At 50.2% G+C, this 14,012-nt stretch overlaps 2 protein-coding genes across 2 annotated transcripts in view; one reads left to right on the top strand and one right to left on the bottom strand.

Annotated features, from left to right (window-relative positions):
• The window catches only part of LOC146019583 (gamma-crystallin 1-like), a 43,937-nt gene that overhangs the window by 18,885 nt on the left and 11,040 nt on the right, over positions 1 to 14,012 (bottom strand). The window lies entirely within an intron of this gene.
• On the top strand, positions 709 to 2,998 carry LOC146020439 (gamma-crystallin M1-1). Its single transcript, XM_083153570.1, has 3 exons — positions 709 to 717; positions 1,189 to 1,431; positions 2,717 to 2,998. The coding sequence occupies exons 1-3, from the start codon at positions 709 to 711 to the stop codon at positions 2,996 to 2,998; spliced, it is 534 nt and encodes a 177-aa protein (XP_083009696.1).

Genomic DNA, 14,012 nt, shown 5'->3' with positions numbered 1-14,012 from the left:
AGGTCTTTGTACACTACAATACTGTAACACACACAGCCGGGCATGCATATAGAATGTATATATAGATTATATATGCAATTAAATGAAATTCCAGGTGGTAATGTATCACGCTGCCGCGACACAGCCCGGCATACATATACAGTAGAATGTATATATAGATGCATGTAGATTCATATGCATGTCTAGCTGTGTCTCGGCAGCGCGACCATCCATTACCCCCAGGAATTTCATTTTTAACCTATTTGGGTAATTTTCCCCTGTTCCCTGACCACTGGTCTATTACATCTCGTTACCTTGTGGAGATGTTTTGTACCATCATAGTAAGTACTGTATATAGGAACTACATAGTAAGTATATAGGAACTACGATTGCATGCATTTAGTTACCAGTATGACATGGGTTACTCAGTCCCAGCTGTACGTGTATTATACCCGGGGCAGAATCACTGTCACACTCCCAGCACAGGAGAGATCGCCCCAGCCTCATCCACTGCCAGAATTTCTGGTAACTCAGAGCCAAATGTAACGTCAAAGTGACTGAACGTTTAGTGAAAGTGACAGTCCAGCGAGAGACGCATTACAGGAGAGACAGGAGGGCAAATCATCTCTCTACATAGGAGCGGCGGCCTTTTGTTCACATTTTCTGCAGATGCAGCATAGAAGCTGGCCCATATAAGGCCACACATCTGCGGAAGCGGCAGCTGCAAGAATGGGGAAGGTAACCGCAGTAGTCAGACCCTCCGCTCACATTACACACTGCATGACAATGAGACGTAATACCATGTAACACATTAGAAAACGAATCCCAAATGATGTTACGCTACATAGGGGAGAATAGGGGAGAATAATGATGGGGAGAATAATGATGGGGAGAATAGGGGAGAATAATGATGGGGAGAATAATAATGGGGAGAATAGGGGAGAATAATGATGGGGAGAATAGGGGAGAATAATGATGGAGAGAATAGGGGAGAATAATGATGGGGAGAATAGGGGAGAATAATGATGGGGAGAATAATAATGGGGAGAATAGGGGAGAATAATGATGGGGAGAATAGGGGAGAATAATGATGGGGAGAATAGGGGAGAATAATGATGGGGAGAATAGGGGAGAATAATGATGTTACGCTACATAGGGGAGAATAATATTATGTGATAATCTCTTTATTATTTTTTTATTCAATTTTAGATCGTTTTCTATGAGGACCGGAACTTCCAGGGCCGCTCCTACGAGTGCAGCTCCGACAATCCCGACCTGCAGCCTCACTTCAACGCCTGCAACTCTGTCCGGGTGGAGAATGGCTGCTGGATGCTGTACGAGCGCCCCAACTACATGGGACACCAGTACTTCTTAAAGAGGGGAGAGTACCCTGATTACCAGCAGTGGCAGGGGCTCAACGACTCCATCCGGTCCTGCCGCTTAATCTCAGAAGTGAGTTGTACTCCCGGTGCTTTCGGATCTCTGACACCATTGTCCGGCCATCCGCGACACACAATACTGAGCTATAATACAGGAGGTTGTGGAGTTATTTTTTTTTTTCAACTTTAGGGGGGATTCAACACGAAACCATTCGCCCATCCAAGTTGGGGCTGTAGGAGCGCCATCTCCCATTAGGGTAGTGAGCACTTTCGTGCAAGTCGGGCAGTTGGCGGCTGGGAGAAGGGTGCAAGATGGCCACTTATATGCTGTGGAAAGGGCAATCAGCACTGATATCCCTCCTGATTTCAGAAGTATTGGGTGATCCTGGGCAGAGCTCGGTACATTTTGCTATTCTAGAAAAGTATTTGAAAAGTCCAATGAATGATGGATCTGGGGCTCATCCTGCTGCTGTGCCGCGGTGTCCGGAGATACAGCTAAAATGATGATCGTAGCAAAGTAATTATGAGTTTACAAATGCTTACACAGCCTGTAACATGACAGTTAGGAGCTGATTGGCTTTTACTTTATCTCTCTTCAAGGTGTAGTCAATAGACTCCTAGGACTCCTAAATTTCTCAGAGGTAGATGTATTAAAGCTGTGAGAGAGATAAAGTCTATTCATATACATTTATCCAATATATAGTAATGATACAATATATAAACACTTACCTGTCCTGTAAACCCATGCCCATGTGCCCACTGGCGCCAGTGGATGGAAAGGTGGTGTGGTTCGGTTCAGGGCGTGCCAGCCATGAGATGACTGTGGGAACAAGTGTGTCTGCATGGGTGCAATGTGTGTGGGGCACATTGCACCCCTCCGGGGTCCCGCGATGAAGGCAGTAGCGCTGCCGGAATCGATGAACAAATGGATGCGGTGCTGCATCGGGAGACTCTTGCTGAGACTCTATTGGGCTGCGGGCCCTGCACCGGGAGAGAGGAGGGGGCCCAAATGAACATGGGACTCCCCCTCTCTTAAAGCCCCCTGCATCCAATCATCTTCTAACTCTTAAGAGCCTGCACCATCCCAGTTAGGGGCTTCTTTATTGAAACTATGGGGCAGATTTTTAACTTTATCACTGGTCAATCATCCCTCAATTGTCATTTTGCAGTCGGCCGGTGATAAAGTACCAGCCCCTTCATCACTTCATAGAGTTTAATAAATCTGCCCCTTTATCTCTCTCCTCTTTATCTCTCTCCTTTATCTCTATCCAAGCTTTGATCACCCGCTTTAATGATTTGACACATTTCCCCCATATGGTATATTAAATAAATAAAAATCTATTTGTTTGTCTTCCCAGCACCTGGGATCCGGAGTCCATAAAATCCGGGTCTTCGAGAGGGACGACTGCAAAGGGGAGATGATGGAGTTTTCGGAAGATTGCCCAAATGTGTACGATCGCTTCTGCTCCCATGAAATCCATTCCTGTAATGTGCTTGATGGTCACTGGATCTTCTATGAGCTCCCCAACTACAGGGGCAAGCAGTACCTCCTGAGACCCGGCGAATACAAGAGGTTCACTGACTGGGGCTCCCTGAGTGCAAAGGTTGGCTCCTTCCGCCGCGTCACGGGGCCTTACTAGAAAGTTCCAGCTATTACATTAATAAAGGGTGGCGAAGTTGCTGTATCTGTGGGTGATTTATTCTCTGCTGGTCAATACTGTTGTATATAGGAAGATATAATAGTATAAAATATATCAGAATGAAACTGGTCACATCATTGTGTGCTAGGTGCTAATTTCCCATATCTAATATACAGAACTGGACCAAAGGGGGCTGAAAAGCCCAGGAGGTGTGACCAGTGATGTGTGGGTGTGGCCCGTGATGTGTGGGTGTGGCCCGTGATGTGTGTGTGTGACCAGTGATGTGTGGGTGTGACCAGTGATGTGTGGGTGTGACCAGTGTTATGTGGGTGTGACCAGTGTTATGTCGCTGTGACCTGTCATGTGCGGGTGTGACCAGTGATGTGCGGGTGTGGCCAGTGTTGTGTGGGTGCGACCAGTGATGTGTGGGTGTGACCAGTGTTATGTGGGTGTGACCACTGATGTGTGGGTGTGACCACTGATGTGTGGGTGTGACCAGTGTTATGTGGGTGTGACCAGTGATGTGTGGGTGTGACCAGTGTTATGTGGTGTGACCAGTGTTATGTCGCTGTGACCTGTCATGTGCGGGTGTGACCAGTGATGTGCGGGTGTGGCCAGTGTTGTGTGGGTGCGACCAGTGATGTGTGGGTGTGACCAGTGTTATGTGGGTGTGACCACTGATGTGTGGGTGTGACCAGTGTTATGTGGGTGTGACCAGGGATGTGTGGGTGCGGCCACTGATGTGTGGGTGTGACCAGTGTTATGTGGGTGTGACCACTGATGTGTGGGTGTGACCACTGATGTGTTGGTGTGACCAGTTATGTGGGTGTGACCAGTGATGTGTGGGTGTGACCAGTGTTGTGTGGGTGCGGCCAGTGTTGTGTGGGTGCGGCCAGTGATGTGTGGGTGTGACCAGTGTTGTGTGGGTGCGGCCAGTGTTGTGTGGGTGCGGCCAGTGATGTGTGGGTGTGACCAGTGATGTGTGGGTGCGGCCACTGATGTGTGGGTGTGACCACTGATGTGTGGGTGTGACCAGTGTTATGTGGGTGTGACCAGTGATGTGTGGGTGTGACAGTTTTAGTAATGTAAATAAGAACTGGGGGAAGATGTATCAAGCCGTAAACAGTGTGAATAAGTTGACCAACAGAGATGTTTCCCATGGCAACCGTTCAGCATTTGATACATGCTTCCTCAAAGCTTATTGGTTTCTATGGGCAATGTCTCCACTGGTCCATTCTTATTTTACTTGCTTGATACATCCCCCCCCTCTCCCCCCCGAGTATGTACAGACCCTGTTTTAGAAGCGCTCATACATATTTTTATATCATGGGCCAAATGCCAGGATCACTGACGATTTCTGGTCATTTTTCGTAACAGGAATGTGCAATTTTTTCGTAAAAGTAAAAAAAAAACGGTGCTGGGTCCCCACCTGAACATAAGCAGCCCCAAGCTTTTTATGCCAGGCCTGGTTTGGGGAGACACTTTCTATACAAGATCCACAGGATACACATGTGTACAAGTCCTCCCTCTGTTTTAAAGTCCTAAAATAAAATAAAACCAAATTGCAAATGGAAAATTAGCAACAAGAGAAAACGTGAAAATTAAATGTTATTAAAAAAAACGCAATCCCATCCGGATGAGAAGCCATGAACAGCAGACCCTGCCGCGGATCACCAGTTGCGGTGGTTGCCGCCTGGCAGGTCCTGGCAGTTGCACGTCCAGGAAATATGCAGAGCCTGTTCTCCCCTCCCAGAAAAAGGGGACGACATGCTTCCATTTCTATAAGCGCTGGCCAAGAATCCCCCAATGCACATGTGCAGTCCTCCCACCCCCGCAGATTTGCGCAAACCCTTGGGCCGCCTACTTCTAGTGTAATATGTTTGTTTGGTACTTGTGTATTATAGCGGCGCCCCCGGTTTTCATCGTGCAATGTTTTAATCGCATCGCATGCCATGCACCCGATGGCATGCGTTGTGACGCGATTTTTGCCCCCTATACGATGAAAGATTGTATAAGCACCCTAAAGGGTGCTTTTAAGCACCGTAATGGGTGCTTAAAATGTTAAATGCACCCCCACGCCACCCCCCCACTATAAACGTGAACCCGAAGCATGGCGAGCGCAGCGAGCCCGCGAGGGGCGGCAGTACGCGTCCTCCGACCTTTTCATACCCCCACTATCCACGTCGGCGTGCAGTTGAGAATAGAAAGTGTGGCGAGCGCAGCGAGCCCGAAGCGTGGCAAGCCCCGCGAGGGGACGCGGATATCTTCACAGGTATCGGAGTCCCCTCGCGGCCTTCACAGGTATCCGCGTCCACTCGCGGGGCTCGCTGCGCTCGCCACGCTTCGGGCTCGGTGGCTCCCTGCGATCGCCACACTTTCTATTCTCAACTCCACGCCGACGTGGATAGTGGGGGTATGAAAAGGTCGGAGGACGCGTACCGCCGCCCCGCGCGGGCTAGCTGCGCTCGCCACGCTTCGGGTTCACGTTTATAGTGGGGGGGTGGCGGGGGGGTGCATTTAACATTGTAAGCACCTATTAGGGTGCTTATACAATGTTTAATCGCATCGCATTGTATGGCATTGTATGCCATATACAATGTCATACAATTTTAAAATTGTATGGCATTGTACAATATCGCGCAATATCGCGTCGCATCGCATACCATCGTATGCCTTATGGTATGCAATGCGATGGGCGCCACCAAAATACACAAGTACCGTTTGTTTCTTAAATCCAATAAACAGTTGATCACATGAAATAGTCAACAGTATAGAGGTGGTACTGTTGTTGCCCAAGAGAATAGGTGTATAATGAGAAAAGCATAGGGAGAGAACAGTGGCATAATGAGGTGGTTTGAGGAAGTCGGTGATGTATGCTGCATTTGCACCAGACAGGTCCAGGGCCGCCAACAGGGGGGTGCTGTGGGTACAGCTGTCCCAGGCCTCGGCCTCTGGTGGGGCCCGGGCAGCTCATTTTGCCCATCGCAACCCTCCGCTGCACTGCTGCGTTCAGTGCACTGAACGAAGCACAGGCTTCTTCAATGCAGGATGCCGGCGGCCAATTAAAATGCTGCACCGGCTTTTGAGCCAATCAGAGCTAGTGTACTATTAGCCAATCAGAGCGGCTGCAGGTACCAGAGCACTGATTGACTCATCAGCCGGTGCTGCATTGTAATTGGCCAGCGGGCATACTGCATTGAAGAAGCTTATGCTTCTGAGTCGGGCGGTAAGGGAAGAGAGTGGGGGGAGATGGGGGGGGGGCGGAGGGGCCCAGACTGGAAATCAGTCCCGGACCCAAAATTCCCAGTGGCAGCCCTGGACAGGTCACAGCATAGTACAAGCACTTTAGGAAGCTCCAGTGGTCCCAACCTTAGCCCACACCACAGCCTATCACTTGGGCATCTAATTCACCATCAAGAGCATTTTCCTTCTGCCCTGGAAACACTTATATCAAGAGATCACAGGTGCTGCTGATTACACAGCCTTATTGTTACTGCTACTGCTCCAAAACCTCGTCTGGATCCTCCACATTACTCTCATGTGGAGAGATTCTGTCTCTGGAATAAATATATATATATTGCCCCTGGCAATGAGCTTGTACACCCTTGGCAGTAAGCATGTAACTCCCTGGCAATGAGCATATAATCCACTGATTATAAGCAAAAAAAACACTTTCAAGGAATAAGAAACCCATGTAAATGAACATGAAACCCCTAGCTATGAGCATGTAACCCTTGACAATGAGTAGGGAACCCCTAGCAACAAGCATGAAACCCCTAGCAATTAGCATGTAACCCCTGGTGACCAGCATGAAACCCCTGGCATTAAGCATTGTAACTCCTTTCAATGAGTATGAAACCCCTGGCAATGAGCATTTAGGTTAAAAAAAAAAGTATATAAATATATGGGGGGGGGGTGCCAGCCTTTTTTGTCAAGGGGTGCAAAATTTCTAGTGACGCCACTGGGAGAGCAGAGCCTTGTGGGACCCCAGCAGCTAGAGTAGTGGGAGCAGAGGAGAGGGTGGATCTGAGGTAGAGACTCCTAAAGAAACAAAATAAAGAATATAACAAAAGAAGTATATAACAAAAGGAAACACCAACCAAAGATACCTTTTTGTGTATACCAGCCCTATAGAAGAAGTGCTATTGGTATGCCCAAGGTTCTTGACCTATAAAGATACCTTGATGTGATTACAAACTACTCAGGTTTTGTGAGCGTGGGGTACACAAATCTCTTCAGTGATTTTTATCCACTGTGTTTATGTGAGATGAGTACGCAGACTTGAATATCTGGTACACATATTGCTTATTGGTTTTAAAGATACCTTTATGGATTTTCATCCACTTTGTTTATGTGAGATGGGTATGCTGACTCCAATATCTGGTACCCATATTGCTAATTGGTTTTAAAGATACCTTTATGGATTTTCATCCACTGTGTTTATGTGAGATGGGTATGTGTGACGACCCCAGGCTCATAATGTGCATTACTTTTGCCTCATGTAATTTCCGCCTTGAGAAAGGCAGCGTTTAGAGCTTTGCACGGGTCCTGGGGCCACACACGATTCTGCGATCACACAGAAAGCACGCAATAGCAAGGTCCAACGGAACCTTTATTACATAGAGACTAAATAAACATGTAAACCGTAACCACACTATGTACATATATATACAGGTAGCATTAACATTAAACACAGTTATGAATAGACCAATATGACTAGAACCACACAAAGCAAGAACCCCTCCCCCAATACCGGGAATATCCACCTCAGGGAATACTTGCGTCTGCTGGATGTTGGTTGCTGGGAGGGCGATGATGGTGTCCTGCTGATCTTGGCCTGCGCCAATCACTACTCCTGGGAGTAGGGCACCCTGGAAAAGTCACCCAGCTCCTGCTGGCACACTTAAGCCCGGCACCTGTGATGCTCTGGTGGGGGCAGTACGCTTGGCTGTGTCCCCATCTACCAGCACCAGGCGGACAGGCTTGGTTCCTGGCAGCCGCCTCTCTCTGCAGTCTCTCAAACTCAACAACAACCCCCACCCCTGGTGCGTGCCCTCTTCAAAACTTCCATCCTCCCAGAATGCTCCGCTCCCCTGGTGACCTCACGGAGTGTCCTGATTGGAGGGATTTCAATCCTGCTCTTTAGAAGGTGTCTCAGAGCTATGTGGAGACCCCCTGTGGTTTTGGAGACATGTAGTCTGCAATGATTCCCCTTAGAACAAAGGCCAGGTAATTATGCTGATAAGGAAAATGTCCACTTTGGGATTGTATAATGAGCCATGTTAACCCCTTGTAGTCATTTGTGATGTCACAGCCCCCTCAGCTGATTGCTGCTTCCTGTGCAGGGGGGTTGTGAGCACAGGGGGAGAGGGGGGGTCAGTCCTGGCTGTCCCATGTATCACTCACACACTGGATGGCAGGAAATTGCACACATGCAATAAACAGTACATTACGGAGACAGACATCTATCAGGCTCAGGGGTATATGCCCTGATAGGCACAACACTTATAAGAACAAGGGACTACTTCCCGAAACATCTGGTATCTAATAAAGTCACATTCTATTACTATAGAACACACAGTCCTGTGGATGGCTCCATTAGTGTGAGAGGCACAGCTCCCAGGAGGTTGCAGTCTATGAATTCAGCTAAGAGGGTGTCTGTGTCTCTGGGCTGTATTTAGGAATTTTGGGGTGTCTACCCCCTCATGATCCAGGTGCGGGGGTGCCCCAATGATGGTTCATGACACACCTCCCCCTTCCTAAATCCGGTCAGAGGGGCTAGCTCCGCGATCGGAGCCAGTCAGGATGACCGGGCCCAGAGATCGCATGCGGGCATGATCCCGCTCATCCTGTCGGGACAACCCACAACCCTTTGGGTGTTCCTTCTTCCTCTTGGGTTTGGCGAATCGTCCCAGGTGCTGCGGGTCAGGTATAACCACTACTTCTGTGGCCTGGGCCGACATCACCCCTTTCCCGCCTGGGTCACCCCCAGGTGTGCATATGTTACCCTTGGGGAGGACCGGCTCCTGGTCCGGGTGAGTGGGGTCTGAGGTCAGCAGTTTACCATTTGTAACACACCTTCCCGCATCCCCGTGACCGGGTTTTCCCCTGTCATGTGGAAAGCTTTCCTCCTCGCCTTCCCTTTTGGTTGTTCCTCCTCCCTCCGCCTCTGGCGCAACTGGGAGGGGCTTGATCTGCACACTCAGACCAGCATCATGGAACCTGGCCGCTCTCAACAACAGTGCTGATGTTGGCTGTAGAGGAGTGGTGGGTACCGACAATGTTCCTCCCTCCCATGCCTTCACATCCACCCCACTTGGGTCGGAAACCTCCCCCAGCCCCGGAAACTGCTGGGCCTCCACTGGGCAACCTTCCATCCCTGTCTGTTCATCCACCTCGCAGGGCTTCCGCACACTCTGCCCCCACCTGCCCCTAGCAATAGGCAGTGGCCCAGGGAATTCTCCTCCACCCCATGGCTGCAGAAGAGCAGGGGGTATCCGCAATCCTTCCCTTGCTCTTCCCTCAAAAGCTCCCCCCTTTGGGTCGAACACCTCCCCCAGCCCTTGGAACAACAACTGCTGGGCCTCCCCTGGGCAAACTTCCATCTTCCCCAGGGTGCACTGCTTCCCCAGCCTGGCTATGAGAGGGACTGGTGGGGTGGCATTGTACAGCAGCACTGCTGGCATCTCCCTTACAGCCCCAGGTGCAAACTCACATTCTCTTGCTCGTGCCATGCTGGGTGGTGAGGGGTCTTCCTCTGAGGCGCAGGGGGGTGATGAGCTATGCCTCTGACCATCCCCTCCATGTTTGCTTGCTTGGCTGCCTGTTTGCTGCAGTGGCTCCCCGGGCACATAATTACAGTTAGTCACTCTTGCAGGGGACTCACAGTAGCGCTGCACCCCAGCCTCTACTCCCTGCTCTGGCACCCCGGTCACGTACCTGCCTTTTAACTTCAGATCCTCCTGGCTCTGATGGCTAAGTGGGAACAGTCCTGGATAATCCTCCTGGGGGGGTGGAGCGGCGGAGCACACACCAGACACATTTTCTTCCATCTCCCCCTGCTGAATATGCTGGGGATCCTGTGGCAAGATGCCCTCATTCGCTGGGCCGCTGGTGGTCCTGTAAGGGAGAATTACTGCCCCCTCGGCTGGGGCACAATCATTGCAGACCCCCTGGCCGCTAGTTTCAAAGTCTCCATCTCCCACATCTGCAAAAGGGAAGATGTACTGCCATTCTTCCTGGGGTGCCATTTTTGGGTGCACCCCCATCCTTTGGCTAGCTGCTTGGAGCAGTGGCTGACCACTGCTTTGTACCTCCTGTGGCGAGGACTCAGCAATCACAGTCCCAGCCTCCGAGGTCTGCTCTGCTCTGGGGCTATTCTCTGGGGCAGCCCCTGCACTGTATACTGGCACTGCTCCATCTATCACGGGCTCCGTGTGCACCAGTCCATCATCACCATGTGGGGCCACAGTGCCCAGCTCTGCCACACTACTTGGCACAATGCAGGGGGAATAAATATCCTCTTCCCGATATCCATCTGCCACAATCACAGTCCATGATGATAGGGCTCCTTTAGAGTCCCAGGTCCCTGGTGCGATATCGCAGGGACACTCCACAGCTCGTTCCTCATTTCCCAACTCGCTGAATGGGAACAGTTCTGTGATTTCTCCCGGTGTCAGAGGGGAATTTAGTTCAGTGTCTCTGTGCGGATGCACAAGCTGCAGCAGCCGACGTTCCTCTGCCTCTACCCTCTGACACTGGTCCAGCCACTCTGGGGAATTCAGCTGCCCCTGTGCTAGGGCGACTCTCTCTGCATTCTCATAGCAATGCAGGAGACACTGCAACTGCTCCTGGACACTTCTCAGTTCCCCTGGACACAGGACCCAGTTTCTATACGCGCTGAACGCATGTAGCGGGTCCTCTTGCTGCTCGTACACCCATCGAATAAGAGTGCAGTGTGAGCGGCCTTCGGGGGGTGTGCTGCATCGTAGCCTCCATTCCGCAATTAGGTCCTCCAGACTCATTCTTGCTAATGGAGCTCCAGATTCTGCAGGCCACAGATCCTCCGCCTCCCCCCCTGGGATCTCGGTAGTGGACCCCTCGGTCATCCACCCCGGTGGCACCATCAACTCCTCCTCCCTTTGAGTTCTCTTCGCGGGCTCCTTCCCAGGACCCACTTTACCCGGTGCTGGCACGCTGGCCTCAGCGACCCGGCTTCTGTGCATTAGCTGATGCGTGGCGTTACTTACTTCTGTGACAAAAGCCTTCCACGCCACCGTATGCAGCAGGTTCCCTGCAGCAGCCTCAAATACATACTGCTCAAATTCATCGGTCAGGTAAGCTGCTTTCTCCTCTGTAGTAGCTCCTGTCCATACATTAATCCACCGATATGCTGCTTCCCAATCCTCCCAGAGGGGCTGCATCAGCGTGGATGGACTGCTCAGGTCCCATTCCTCAGCCAGACGACTCCATGACGATTCCTCATCTATGAGCCTCACTGCTCTGGGCAACTGTGGGCACCTCTTGCCTCTCTTTAGACGTTTCTGTCCTTTTCCTGGCCCCATTCTCCAAACGTGCTGCACTAGTAGGGCTTGGCCAGCGTCACTTGCTGAACCCCCTCACTTCAGCTTCCGTTTCTGGGCCACGGCACACTCCACCGTTCTCACGCTTGCAGGGAAAGTCCCCTGGACAAGCAGGCACTTAAGCGGAATTCTTCCCTCGCGTAATGCCCTCGCACAGGAACCTTTTTCTTCCTCCCCGGTGTTCCAGCTAGGTTTATAAGAGCTCTGCTCTGTGTGGTTCTATACTACTGGGTTACGGACTATTGCGCCTTTAGAGCTTGGCCGCATACCGATACGGACCCCTGGCTCTGCCCGGACGTCGGGCCTGTGTGATCCCCACTGCTTGCCACCAATTGTGACGACCCCAGGCTCATAATGTGCATTACTTTTGCCTCATGTAATTTCCGCCTTGAGAAAGGCAGCGTTTAGAGCTTTGCACGGGTCCTGGGGCCACACACGATTCTGCGATCACACAGAAAGCACGCAATAGCAAGGTCCAACGGAACCTTTATTACATAGAGACTAAATAAACATGTAAACCGTAACCACACTATGTACATATATATACAGGTAGCATTAACATTAAACACAGTTATGAATAGACCAATATGACTAGAACCACACAAAGCAAGAACCCCTCCCCCAATACCGGGAATATCCACCTCAGGGAATACTTGCGTCTGCTGGATGTTGGTTGCTGGGAGGGCGATGATGGTGTCCTGCTGATCTTGGCCTGCGCCAATCACTACTCCTGGGAGTAGGGCACCCTGGAAAAGTCACCCAGCTCCTGCTGGCACACTTAAGCCCGGCACCTGTGATGCTCTGGTGGGGGCAGTACGCTTGGCTGTGTCCCCATCTACCAGCACCAGGCGGACAGGCTTGGTTCCTGGCAGCCGCCTCTCTCTGCAGTCTCTCAAACTCAACAACAACCCCCACCCCTGGTGCGTGCCCTCTTCAAAACTTCCATCCTCCCAGAATGCTCCGCTCCCCTGGTGACCTCACGGAGTGTCCTGATTGGAGGGATTTCAATCCTGCTCTTTAGAAGGTGTCTCAGAGCTATGTGGAGACCCCCTGTGGTTTTGGAGACATGTAGTCTGCAATGATTCCCCTTAGAACAAAGGCCAGGTAATTATGCTGATAAGGAAAATGTCCACTTTGGGATTGTATAATGAGCCATGTTAACCCCTTGTAGTCATTTGTGATGTCACAGCCCCCTCAGCTGATTGCTGCTTCCTGTGCAGGGGGGTTGTGAGCACAGGGGGAGAGGGGGGGTCAGTCCTGGCTGTCCCATGTATCACTCACACACTGGATGGCAGGAAATTGCACACATGCAATAAACAGTACATTACGGAGACAGACATCTATCAGGCTCAGGGGTATATGCCCTGATAGGCACAACACTTATAAGAACAAGGGACTACTTCCCGAAACATCTGGTATCTAATAAAGTCACATTCTATTACTATAGAACACACAGTCCTGTGGATGGCTCCATTAGTGTGAGAGGCACAGCTCCCAGGAGGTTGCAGTCTATGAATTCAGCTAAGAGGGTGTCTGTGTCTCTGGGCTGTATTTAGGAATTTTGGGGTGTCTACCCCCTCATGATCCAGGTGCGGGGGTGCCCCAATGATGGTTCATGACAGTATGCTGACTCCAATATCTGGTACCCATATTGCTAATTGTTTGTAAAGATAACTTTATGGGTTTATACTTCCAGTCACTAAAGTAAATGGGTACGGTGTCATTTTTAAAAGAACAGTTTATGGTCTAAAGCATACTTTTACTGGTTTTAGCAAACATTACTACACATTGGATTTGTTTTGTTTCTTTATCTTCCCGTATTGAACCACATGAGAGTCACCAGTACTATATCTTGTGAAGAACCACTTCCCGCTATAGGATACACCAACCAAAGATACCCTTATGTGAACATGAAGAAGTGAGTCATTGGTACGTATGTTTATGGTCCACAAAGGTAATCCTATGTGAAAATACGCCACCTATATTTTGTGAGTGTTGGCTACGCAGACCTTCCTGATACTGGGTTAAAGATATCTTTATGTATATTATATCCAATACTGCTAGTGTGTTACGATCGTGCAATCCGGGGCTGCACAATTGGATCTTGTTGTTAATCCACTATTCGCATGGCACCTGGAAACACACTCTGGAAAGGATAAATGGTAGCAGCAATTCTGGTGTACCAATAACCAACGCGTTTCGCTGCTCCTGCAACTCCTTCAAAAAGCTGCAGGAGCAGCGAAACGTGTTGGCCATTGGTACGCCAGAATTGCTGCTACCATTTATCCTTTCCAGAGTGTCTCCAGGTGCCATGCGAATAGTGGAGTAACAACAAGATCCAATTGTGCAGCCCCGGATTGCAGGATCGTAACACAAGCTCACTTACTTTTTGTGGAGGAATCTCTCTAATTTGCCAATACAAGCACCCAGGT

The sequence above is a fragment of the Crinia signifera genome, chromosome 7, assembly GCF_055691185.1.
Source record: "Crinia signifera chromosome 7, ASM5569118v1, whole genome shotgun sequence".
Lineage (NCBI taxonomy): Eukaryota > Metazoa > Chordata > Amphibia > Anura > Myobatrachidae > Crinia > Crinia signifera.
This window is presented reverse-complemented; position numbering and strand designations above follow the sequence as displayed.

Bases quoted from the DNA above. Each gene is read 5' to 3' on its own strand.
- LOC146020439 (XM_083153570.1), top strand. The intron at 1,432-2,716 runs GTGAGTTGTACT...TTGTCTTCCCAG, and splicing joins CCTGCCGCTTAATCTCAGAA to CACCTGGGATCCGGAGTCCA.